At 34.4% G+C, this 12,834-nt stretch overlaps 1 protein-coding gene across 1 annotated transcript in view; it reads left to right on the top strand.

The window, feature by feature from the left end:
* The first annotated feature begins 4,554 nt into the window (after positions 1–4,554).
* LOC145674005 (uncharacterized) overlaps positions 4,555–12,834 on the top strand; it is a 143,719-nt gene continuing 135,439 nt past the window's right edge. Inside the window, exons 1-3 of the mRNA XM_081743830.1 lie at positions 4,555–4,757; positions 5,294–5,360; positions 8,352–8,486. Coding sequence (XP_081599956.1) covers positions 4,555–4,757; positions 5,294–5,360; positions 8,352–8,486 — 405 coding nt within the window. The remainder of the gene's footprint in view (positions 4,758–5,293; positions 5,361–8,351; positions 8,487–12,834) is intronic.

Genomic DNA, 12,834 nt, shown 5'->3' with positions numbered 1-12,834 from the left:
TAGATATATTTTTATTGATTGCGTGCGATTTTTCATCATTCCAATTTGCGAGAAGTTCATGTATCAGCCAAATTTCATTGAGAGTTTGATAAGATACCTCAGCCGAAAATAATATTTCCTTTTTTTTAACCCCACAAGAATCAAGATTTAGGATGAAAAATGGTTGAAATAGGAAAATAGGGAAAGTGCACCCTTTTTGACAAGGTTTGTTGTAAAATACAAGTAAAAAGATGTATAGGTAGATAAGGTTGTGTCATTTCTGACAGCAGTCAGTGTTGCCTCCCGCAACCCCTTCTTCTTCCAACCATATGATCAGATTGTCAACTAACGTAACTTCGAAGATATGTATTCTCCGCATTTTCAGATGAATGATCTTATCTCATTTCGTAACTTATTTCCCTCCCCTACCAACTTTTTGAAGATCAGTGAGGAAAAATGGTATTAATGGATCAGGAGAGATTGAAACTGCACCTCCACGAGCAGGAAAAGAAACCCTACTGATTCTCCAATACCTGAATTTGTGTATATATTTATGTTCTTTCCAGTGTTGTCATATTTCATTGTATAAAGTAATCTTAATGTATGTAAGATCTAGTTTAAAAATAAAAAAAAGTTAGCGTGTGGTATTCGGGTAGGTTAACATCTGGACAAATTTTTAACTACATAAGACAAATAGTTTACATAATACTTTGAAAAGAAGTTTGCCATGTTATTATATAGGGATTAACGATCTCAACTGAAAACGTTAGACACAGAGCTAAGGTGACATAGTTTTACTCATACGCGGAACCTAATTTACACTGTACAATAAAGATCACGGTTGGAGGTGCACAGTTTTCCGAATGTACGAAATAACCAGGAAATATTTCTTCACTGGATTATCAATTCTATTATACAACCGATCAGGCAGGACGATCAAAAGCTGTCAGTACAGTGACAGGCAGTAACTGGTCATGATGAGCAAATAGCATGTTTCCCAAAACCAATACTCCGTCCCCAAAAGTTGTTGATGCTGGTTCAAAATGTTACAGTGTTGAACTGAACTAACACACCGGAAACTGTTCACAATTATTCAACAATGGTCTCTGATGGTGGTCCTTTTGAACAACTGATAATTTCCTTCTTCTTCTCCTTCAGGATAAACCTTGCGATGACCTGATATACACACACTGGTACGCTATTACAAATTAAAAATGAAAATAATTCCTACACATTTTTACCTGACTTTTGTCCGATACGTTGTTCTTGAGCTCTGTTCCTTTCCAGCATCTATCAGTCAAATTTTCGGTACGAAATGACATGTTGGTGCAACCATGATTGTCCATAATTTTATCATGTCTTCATGTAAGGAATCATCTCCCGAAGCTTATTGGTATTACCTCCGAACATCCTTTCTTCTATGTGATAAAGTGCAATAAGCACGGAGACCTGTTTGCATCCAGAATCTTATCCCCATATGACCTCTCATAAATTCAGCCGCACTTTTTGCTTTTACTTTTCGTAGAATATCCAAGGAATTCCCTAAAACATTTGGGGCTACCCTCGCGGGCCCGGGCACTATTCGTATTGTGCATCGGATGCATCTATGGTTAAAAATTAAGAATATCCTTTTTTGATCCAACTTCGAAATGCCATTCCGTCAACATATAGTTCTCGAGTTACGGTTAATTTGCATTTTTTCGATAACATTTCGATTGGTCACAGAGCCAAAAGGAAGTATTTCTAGATCCAGGTCGATCTATACTTTTCTTTTGTACTGTGGTGTCAGGTATCACCTCCACAAAGGTGATGAAGTCTTTTCTGAACACACAGACATACACTGTTACATGCAACGATTTTCCCCTTGCTAATAGTTTGAGTGGCAGCTGAAGTGACGCAGTAAGTAACTGGGTAGCGTATTGAACTTCTATTTGGCAGACCTGGGTTCAAATTCCGGCATTCAAACTTTTTCAAATGTTTCATTTGCAATACATACTCAGTGTTACAAGCAAGATCTCCTCTCCAGAAAGAAAAAAAAATGTTCGTTTGAGCAGAACTGGAGTTCTGTCAATTGAGGCAATAACTTACAAACTTATTTACAATAGTTGTTATAGATTTCATATATTTTCACCTAGTTTCAAGCATTTTCTGATTCGTGCGTGGTGAGTATTTTTATTTCTCTAAACATACAGTGTATAAAAATGATATATTACATACACAGCGATATTGAGAATAACATATGGTGTTCAATGGACAAAAATATCCATACCATAGATATTCATTTCAAAATGGAAAACTGTTTCGTTAGTCACCTACTTTACAATTTTACTTGCATAAACATCTAGATCAGGGCTACCAACTGCTGTCAGTTATGAGAAAAGTTTCGTGTAAGTTGGGTTGCATCTGTCGAGGCGATCTCACAACTGCAAATTTCCTGGACCCCAAGTAATAGCATTACAGCACTTATGGGGGAGATACTTTTGTTGGTGGCTGTACAACATACATTTCAAAGGCATTAACCGAAACTTGATACATGTTTTTAGAATAGTATAATAAATATAGATATAAATTTATTTTTTGAATAGGAGAATGTAATTCAGCTAATCAATTCATAAAATTAAAAATTATACATTAAAATTGCGGCTTTATGGCATTTGCTGTAGTATTACTAATACAAGAATTTTAAGAATGATCCAAAAATGGATCAAAAGATTGAGATCTTGCCGAATAATTTGATTTTGGGTCAGGGCCCACAATTTTTTTTAATTGGCCCTAAATCGAGTTTTCGTTTGTATTTTTCTTCATTTTTTACGAAATAAACACATTACACTAACTTAAGTGATAGTTTTGGATTGGCTATACTATATGTTGTTATTGAGATATAAGGCGTACCACAAAATTTGTGGTCGAATGAAATATATTGGATTTTTTGGATCAGGGGCCACAAAATTTTGAACGGTTTCTAAATCGAGTTTTTGCATTTTTACACAATAAGCACATCATACTGAGTTAAGTGGTAGTTTGAGTTTGGCTACACTGTATGTAGTTTTCGTGATATGAGTCGAACGAAAAAATGTTTGACTGAATTAAATATATTGGATTTTTCTCGATCAGAGCCCACAAGAATTTTCAATGGCCCCTAAATCAAGTTTTCTTATTTTTAAATAATATGTACATCATACTGAGTTAAGTGGTAGTTTGAGTTTGGCTACACTGTATGTAGTTGTCGAGATATAAGCCGTACAAGAAACTTTTTGCCTGAAATATAATGGATATTTTATCCATCAACATTTTAACAAACACATATCAAAATTTAAGTAGGAAATTAACTATTTTTGTGTGACAGTTGCATCATCATCATTTTTATTTAATTTTTAAATAAATCTATTTAATTCAATTTTGCATATAATTATGAACAACGTTACTGAATATCGCTTTTATTTTCATTTTTGTGTGTAAAGAAGCAAAGGACATTCGTTATTTTTCTTCACTATCCGAGAGTAAGATGTTTTCTTTGTTTTATTCTGTATACCTGTCGTTGCGGCGAGGACATTTGAAAGACCCTTCTATTGTCTCTTAATACTCCGCTGCCTAAGCCACACGCGTAAAAAAAAAAAAAAGACCACACATACAGAGGACCCACCGTGAGCTCAAAAGAAGGAAAACAAAAACAGCTTTTAGCATCTTTTTGTGAAATTGAGAAAAATAATAAAGTCTGAACACATTGAGTGGAATCCAACTGGAAAATAATCTCTGTGAATTTGTCAAAATCACATCATAGACCATATGTCGCCACGCAGTACCAAGATAAAATTTTGACACAAGTCTGTAACTTGGTTCAAAAGCACGCACGAGACTACGAGGCGCCGAATCAACCCCTATAAAAATTCTCCATATAACATGTGAAATTTTAAAAAATCACGTACGTTGGAGAGACGACGCTTGAACACCGTAAATAGGCGGAGACCAAGAAAATAAAAATTGAGGACACCAAAATAATCTGACCAATGAAATAAAATTAAGGGGGAGCAAAAACGCAGTTAGAGGCGTGTCTGAAACAATCGAGAAGTTGAGAATTCAAAATTCCAAGTCAGTCAGTCAGTCAGTCCGTCAGTGAGTGGTAGTGAAGAAACCGGGAAGAACTGTTTTCAAAAACTTTCACCCGGAGTACACACACACACACACACACACACTACACTAAGTCAAACGTCAATTAAGAAACAGTATGCGAGGCTAGGTTAACAAGTAGCCCGGTGGACGATGTTTCAGCAACACTAAGGTATAGGCATTTATACTTAGATTTTCTGCAAATTACAAAAACCTTAATAAACTGATTTCGCTAAGACGCTACGATTACCAACTAGACGTGAAAACAAACTTGAACGTTGCCTATACACTTTCCAATAGCAGTTAGACTAGCACTAACAATACGAAATTAGTTTGAAATTGTCATGAACACTTCGTAAAAACATTTAAATATAATTAGTTCGTGAGACACAACACTCACGACACAAAGAGTAATGGTGCAGTGTAATAATTGGAATTTTTAGTGCAGAAAAGTGCATTGTTGGAGAGATGAAGCAGCGGAACAGTGCTCATTTCGGTGGACGCCGCCCCTGGCAGTTCAGAAGGAAGACTCAGGAGAAGTCTGAGGACAGAACTCAGGATCCAAGACATTCGACGCGCAGGCATGGAAAGAGGAGACGTAAGGACCTCTGTATGTATGGTCAGTGCCGTGGCAACAACGAGTGTGGTCAAGGCAGTGGTGACGACGAAAGGTAGGATCCATCTAATTTTTTTTTGTAGAAAACGGAAAAATTCTCAGCATTAAGTAAGAATGCAAGACGTTCTCTCTACGAAAATTAAAGTACGGAAATAGTTTAGACTTCCAAACATAATTTCATCGCATTGAAAATAAACATTATAATTCGAACTTGAGCTATCAACGATTAGAATTTTTTGTAACTTAAAGTCAGCCTACATTGAACTGTAGAGATACTTTGCCAATTTTACTTATGTAGCATGTGATATTAGTGACCGCATCATTCTCATTCAAGATATATTAATCCCTATAGTTTTTGTTTTTGTGTCACTCATGAAGCTTAATTGAGGATAAAAAGAGACAAACTAGATGTAAACAAAATATATGTAGACTTTTAGTGGTTCGAATGGTGCAATTCTCGATAATATATGACTATTAAATATTCAAATTAGAATGTTTAAATTTGTATGCAGTGAAAATGCGTCTAAGCCATTGACAGGCATTTTTTTAATGTGAGATAATTAAAAAGCAAGCTTGATATTTTTTTTAAAGTGTATTCAGTGTATTGTTTAAATTGTATGGAATCATTATGTCTGTAAAGTCATATACAAAGGAGTTGGTAACTGAGTAAATTCATTTCAATAAATATGGTAATAGGAGTTTTATGAAAAGTCTGTATCATGTCTCAATGAAAGTATTCGACGTAGGGAGCTTAAATGTTAATTACTAATCAGAAAAACGCGAATAATCTCACGATTAGTCGTTTTTGTTAGAGATACTAAATATGTTATTAAGAACGGAACAGCTGTTAGATTCTATCATGAAAAGTATGTATTGGCAATAACCATGAAGTAGGCTAAGCAAAGCCGCATTTGAACAAATTATTCTGATCCTCAAGCCAATAGAGCGATCAGAAGTCTATGCGCATAGACCAGGCTAATTACGACAACCTACGGATACGTGCGTATGTTACTGTTGCAACAAAAGAGAAATCATGAAAAATAGATACATTTGTCTAAAAATTTCTTTCAAAAGACGTCATTGCACTTATTATGAATGTTCTAGTATAAATTGTATTATGTGTATGGATGCATGTTTATGTTTATGATTAATTTGTGTATATTTGTGTCTTTATATTTTGCTATATTTGCTAATATGTGTGTATATGTGTGTTATGCATGGTTAAATCACCATATTTATCACATGGATATTATGTATGAGGTATTCTTGTTGTTTATGATGATATCAAATTTAATATATGGTGTAATTATCTCTTATTCTCAGTGATAACTAAGAACAATTAGAAGTCAGGCTTAGGCTTACTCATTTTCTTTAGCTCATTCGACTTTTCTCTCAAATTTCTCACTAAATTCTAAATTAAAGTCATGACTTAGTCCAACTTATTTCGACCTATTTCAACTTATTTCGAGTTATTACTATTTCAATGTATTCCAACTTATTCGGGAATATATATTAATTTTTGCTTAACTTGAATCGTAGGTAATTAAATTCAGGTTCCATCACATTATACAAATCTTAAATTAATAATTTTAGGAATATAATTGGTCATAAAGTATCAGCAGATCAACGCTAATCTTTTATTATCCAATGTTACGTAAATAGGTATTTTCAAATGTAAAGTCGTAAATTAACCAGCTTGCATTGTACTCGTTATGAAAGGATAATCAATCGTAAATTTCAGATATGACTGTCTATGTATATCGATCTCACTAGTTTGTTTATGCATGTCAAGTTACTGGTAATAATTTATTAAAACTGGAGGTCAAGAAAGAAAACAGATGTAATTCACTTAAATTTGGTGCTAAGGCCTTCTGCCTTATTTTTCACACTTGTTATCAATATTCCAAATGCAGCGTTAATTTTCATAATACTTGATTTTTTTATCTAAACATTTTTGTTTGTTTTTATTCATTAAAGCTTTTATTGTTTTGTTAACCTAAAATTCGTGAACTTTTTCTTTCATAAACAAATTACATCCCTAACCTCAACAGTAACACTTTTTTAGGTTAAACTGTTAAGGCAATATAGGCAATTTTCTGATTCTATCTGCCATGGACTGAATTGAACTGATTTTCATGATCTTTCAATCAAAATTTTTAAATTCAAGATGTTCGTTTACTTCTTGCATTATTATTATTATTATTATTATTATTATTATTATTATTATTATTATTATTATTATTATTATTATTATTATTATTATTATTATTATTATTAGTAATATTATTCAATTTTCATGGGAAGTGAAAATCAGTCTAGTTCGTCCCTACAAACTAGAAATTAGAGGAAGATTCTTTTTCAGCATTGCAGCATGTGGATACGTGGATACAAGTGCGAATAAAATTAATTTTCGTTTGCTCTAGGTTTAGGGGATCTTATTTCCCTAAAGCCCTGGGATACCGCGGGGAGATAGGATTTTCCAAACCGTGAAATCAGTCTTTATCGAGTCATAAACCAGTTAATTCAGAGAAGGGAGACTTTAACTGTGGTGCACCTGATAGCAATGGTGACACCCGGAAAACGACCCCAAAACCCCCTCTCAGATAATTTTTATTTTTAATTTCATTTCTAATTTTTACATTTGATACAACAATATAATAGTAGACGTGACTTAAGATGTTTTATGAATCTAATTATTATTCAAGGGAAATTTAAAATAAACACTAATTTGGAAGTTAGGTGTAATAACGCCTGCACTTAAAAGGGAGCAATATAAATCAGCTTATGTACGTATATGGAGTATCTTAAATATTGTGGTGGATACATTAATAATTGGCAGGTTAGATAGTATAAGTGTTTAAGGGCATCGACTTAAGAATCTCTTGAGTTGCTTAAAAACCAGACTTTCGTGTATACGCACATTGCTCTATAGACGTCTATAGAGCAATGTGCGTATACACGGAAGTCTGGTTTTTAAGCAACTCAAGAGATTCTTAAGTCGATGCCCTTAAACACTTATACTATCTAACCTGCCAATTATTAATGTATCCACCACAATATAATGAACATTTCTGTGTGCATAAAGAATATGGAGGCATCCTATAAAATTCCCTCTCATTACGTTCTTGGTTTCAGTACATGCGTTAATAGTCTTTATATTCATGCATTCAAAAATAATTACTAAGAGATATGCCTAATGTGTCTGAAAATTCCTATGTCCCCCGATTTTAAATATTTTTTTTCAGTATTTTCTTAAATCGATTTTTAAAATTCTTTATAGGCGTTATGTTGGAATTTACAAATATATTCATATGGTTTGGGCCGGGAAGTCATTTAAAACTTCACTTGAGGAGACAAGAGCACCACCGAAAAAGATTTTCACGTTTTTTTACTAGTATATTAGTAGACAATCGATTAAAGTATATGTATTCCTTAAACTCCTTCGGGGCAATTTCCCTCTCCTGCTCCACCTAAACGACGCTCCTGAGTTTGAGGTTAGTGGAAGGGAAAAGGAAGGGTTGCTCTCTTCAACAATGCGGAGTATCGCTAGTATTCAATATAATTGAAAGGATTCATTTTATATATCAAATGTTGTTTATCATATATTACAAAAATATTTTTTCGTATGTTTACATATAATTAATTTCAGTTTCTCCAGCCGCACCAGAATGTTTACGCAGTCACCGGATGTACCTTACGATGGGCATTTCGGGACTTCAAAACGTGTAATGATCTTATTCCTAAAGCGGAAGAAGGGGTACTAGAGGAGAGGGAATTAACAGAGGTAAGCAGAGTGAAACAACTTTAGCAACAGCAAATGAGTCATCCATTTCCAAACGGCATCTTGACTACCAAAGAAAATTTTCCAGAAATGAAAAAAAGTTCTGTATAGTCAAATTTTCATTAATATGTGCTTTTTTTTTTTTTTTTTTTGCTGAATTATTGATCACGGAAAAATAAATGATTCCTGAAATTTTAACAAACTCTATGCAATAGTTTGAAGGAAATATTTAAAAGGAATTTGGAAAATTGTCGTTTTGGAACTGTTTGAAGGACAAGATAACTTTTGGAGCTATATGAAGCCATTTTGTAATGGAGATAAGGCATTTCGGAGACAAAAGTGATATAATGATATAATGTAATTATTTTTTTTATTATAACGGAAACAGGATAAAAGTTATAGCTATAAAAGAAATTATTATTGTAATGTCTGAAGTAGAACGACTTGTGAATAAACAATGACTGGTTTGGAGTGTTCTTATAGCAGGTAATAATATTATTAAAAGCAAATGGCTACTCTTCTTAAAACTTCAAGAAATGAAACTTAAACATGAGTTTTAGGAATGATCCAAAAAGTGGATCAGAAGATTGCTGTCCTGGGTAATAATTCTTGTCAGGGGACATAAAATTTTTCAGCTGTCCCTAAATCGAGTCTTCATTTTTTTTAACGAAATAAACACATCATGCTTTGTTAAGTGATAGTTTGGGATTGGCTACACTATATGTAGTTCTCGAAATATATGGCAAGTGAACTTTTTAGATCATGGTCCACAAAATTCTTGAACGGTCCCTAAATCGAGTTTGGCAATTTTGCGGAATAAGCATATCATATTGAGTTAACTGATAGTTTGGGTTTAGCTACACTATATGTAGTTCTCGTGGTATGAGACATAATTTGCACCGCTCATCGGATTTTTTGGATCTATAAACCATATGTCATACGAAATCTATCAATACCAGTGATACAATGCTGTCAATATCTCAAAATTGAATTTTGTTGGACAAAATCCCGTTTGAGAATGAACGACTCAAATAGCATGTGTAAGTGTAATGAAATTTCTACCACAGACTAGTTGTGCACATAATCAGAAATCAAAACAATTTTAGAACTGTACAACACTTCCTACCGAGATAAACTCTTGTAAAGTCTACAGGTTTTGATATCAGAACTTATATCAGGTTGTCTAAAAGGTATTGAACATTTATCAAATTTGATAATTTATTTACTGCTACTTGAAACTAACGTTATGCAACCTATCATGCAACGTTTTGTTTGCTGATCTGCAGTTTTTTCTACATCATCATCATATTGTCGCTATAAAACTTCCATAGTACAAGTATTTGGTTACAAAATTATGATACGAGTTTTAACAAGCCTTTCTTGAAACTAACTTAAATGAGAATTCTCCAAGTGCCGAAATAAATAGCAGTCTAACAGTATTAGGTCAGAGTTATTTGGTGAATGCACTATCACCTCCTAGACTTTTCGCTCAATTTATGACTGCGTCAGACGTTCTAAAGGTGGTATGCGAGACCCTCTCCTTTGACCAGTTTCAGCCGTTTATTTTCAATTACTACGAGTACTTGTGCTATTTTTTAACATACAGATCCTCCCTTACACAAGATGCCATTCCAATTCCAACAAATGCACAGTATAACATTTCTGGGCGTCAGTTTGGGTTTTGTCACAGACTGAGGCACTTCTCACTTCGAGCAGGATCTTTTACCCACATTGTTGGCGTAGGTTACTTGCATTTTATATGTCGTGTTCAAACTCTTCAGAATTGCCTCGAATTCATTTATTTCAATAGATATTTACGAGGCGGGTGGAAATTACTCACATAAGACATGGACGTCCACGGGACGTCCGACACTGATCCACAATGGACAGCGGGACACTCCGGGATCATCCGAATTTGCTCCCGGGATATCCATAGGACTTCCGCGGGATATGCAGGTGTCCACTCTTATCCCGAAAAACGGGATATCCAACGGGATATCAAAGGGATGTCCACTGGCAACTCATGGGATGATGTGGTCCTAGGTATGTCCGACGAGGGATTTCCCTGGGATGTTCTATCCCATCCTGGACGTCCCGTGGACGTACTGCGTGGAAATTCTTTAGGGCGTTCCATGTAGACTAGGGTGGGCCGAAAACGGTCGATTTTTTTGCTTTTTTTAGAAAATTAAGATTGAGTACCGTGCAAAAGTTGTAAAATGTTATATTATGTTTCCTCACCAAAATAGAGCCGGAAAAAAAGATATTTAACCAGGCCCCGGGAGCCCGAAAGAACGCTAATTTTGAAAAAAAATGTAGCGACCAATGAAAATATTATTAAAATATATTTTTGAAAGTTAAGTTTCAGTACCTTGCAAAAGTTGTATAACATTATGTCATGTTTCTTCACCAAAATAGAGCCGGATAAAAAGATATTTAACCGAGCCCCGGGGGCCCCAAAGAACGTTAATTTTGAAAAAAAATAATAGTTTCGAGTAGTGAAAATATTATTGAAATATTTTTTTTTTAGAAAGTTAAGTTTGAGTACCATGCAAAAGTTGTATAATATTATATTATGTTTCTTCATCAAAATAGACCGGATAAAAACATATTTAACCGGGCTCCAGGGGCCCGAAAGAACGGTAATTGTGAAGAAAACAAAAAAATAGCGACCAATGAAAATAGTATTAAAATATATTTTTAGAAAGTTAAGTTTCAGTACCGTGCAAAAGTTGTACAATGTTATTTTTCTTCACAGAAACAGAGCCGGAATAAAAGTGATTTAACCGGGCCCCGTGAGCCCTAAAGAACGTTTATTAAAAAAAGATAGTTGTAAATAGTGAAAATATTATTGAAATATATTTTTTAGAAAGTTAAGTTTGAGTGCCGTGAAAAATTTATAATGTCATGTTCCTCGCCAAAACAGAGCCGGATAAAAATATATTTAACCGGGTCCCGGGAGCCCGAAAGAACGTTAATGCTCAAAAAATATAGTTGTGAGTAGTGAAAACATTATTGAAATATTTGTTTTCAAAAAATTAAGTTTGAGTACCGTGCAAAAGTTGTATAATGCTATGTTTCTTCCCCAAAACAAAGCAGATAAAAATATTTTACCAGGTCCTGCGGGTCCGAAAAGTGTTATTTTTTAAATATAGACCATTATGTTAAGTATGTATAGAAAAGATTGTTCAGATTCCTAATACTTTAACTGGACCCCAGAATTTTAAATGTTCTGATCTGATATGCAGCTCTTCGTCTGATTGGTGTTTAATAGATATAATAGTACGGACACAAATACATAAGGTAAGATGAAAAATTAACCAACAAACATCAAACCAGCCCAGAACTCACCACGTGGAGGTGGCTACACAGCGAGTTCCACCCACCCACCCTCCTCTTACTTAAAGCTCCTTAGTTGAATCTTAGAACAAAATATTGAGATTTATGTTCGAAGCTTGGTAGATACTTTTATGCTTCCAGTTTGCGCGAATATAACTGTCTATTCAACATACCGCATACTTCTGAAGAAGATTCTGTTACTACCTTTACACACCTCTCCAAGCCTGTGTGTGAAAGGGAAACGTGACAAACTGTGGAACCTCCTCTTTTCCACAATCATTTCTGTTAGTTCTTCTGTTGATACGTTAGCCAAAATTGGAGATTTCGTTACTATTACTTCTGACCAATAGGTCAAATCGATATAATCCACATATTCTTCAGTGCCTTGCCTACTGCAATTGTCAATTAGAACTATAGTTTGGTATTTTCGGCCATCAAAATAGACCCTTAAAATTAGTAGCCTTACACTGTAGACGGTTTCTTTCTCTCTCTCTCTCTCTTTTTTCTAGTTTCCTACAGATTTTGTTTTTATCTACTACCTTGTCTTGGTTAGTTTTGTTCAGTAAATTAATATCTTCTAAAACAGCGGATACATTTTTAGCAGCCGACCTATTCGAGACACCTGTTAAATATTTTGCGGTACTCATTTGTTTAGGGCTCACTATTGTTTATTTAGGTTTACTTTAGATTTTATTCTCTAAACGATAGCTCCATGCGAACTCTTCATCGTCTGAATTCGTGGTGGATGCACTTAATGTATGTTCCAAGTGCGGGACTGAGGCTAACGATTGTAACCGTCTTGTGTTTGGTACCGCAGCATCATAATCGATCTGTGTATCGTGCTTTCTTTTGAGCCTATGGGTTTCTGCTTTATCTACATTGCAACTCGTCATTTGTCTCTGATTTATCTGATCTAATATGAGCTCCCACGGCGGTATTTAATTGGATTTATCACACTTACAGGTTAATCTATCGCAGCATTTGCAAGAGAAAATATCAAATAACTTCTGAGCAC

Source organism: Thermobia domestica, chromosome 17 (genome assembly GCF_964235325.1).
Source record: "Thermobia domestica chromosome 17, izTheDome1.hap1.1, whole genome shotgun sequence".
Taxonomy (NCBI): domain Eukaryota; kingdom Metazoa; phylum Arthropoda; class Insecta; order Zygentoma; family Lepismatidae; genus Thermobia; species Thermobia domestica.
The sequence above is the reverse complement of the archived record's forward strand: the minus strand, read 5'-3'. Positions and strand labels throughout refer to the sequence as shown.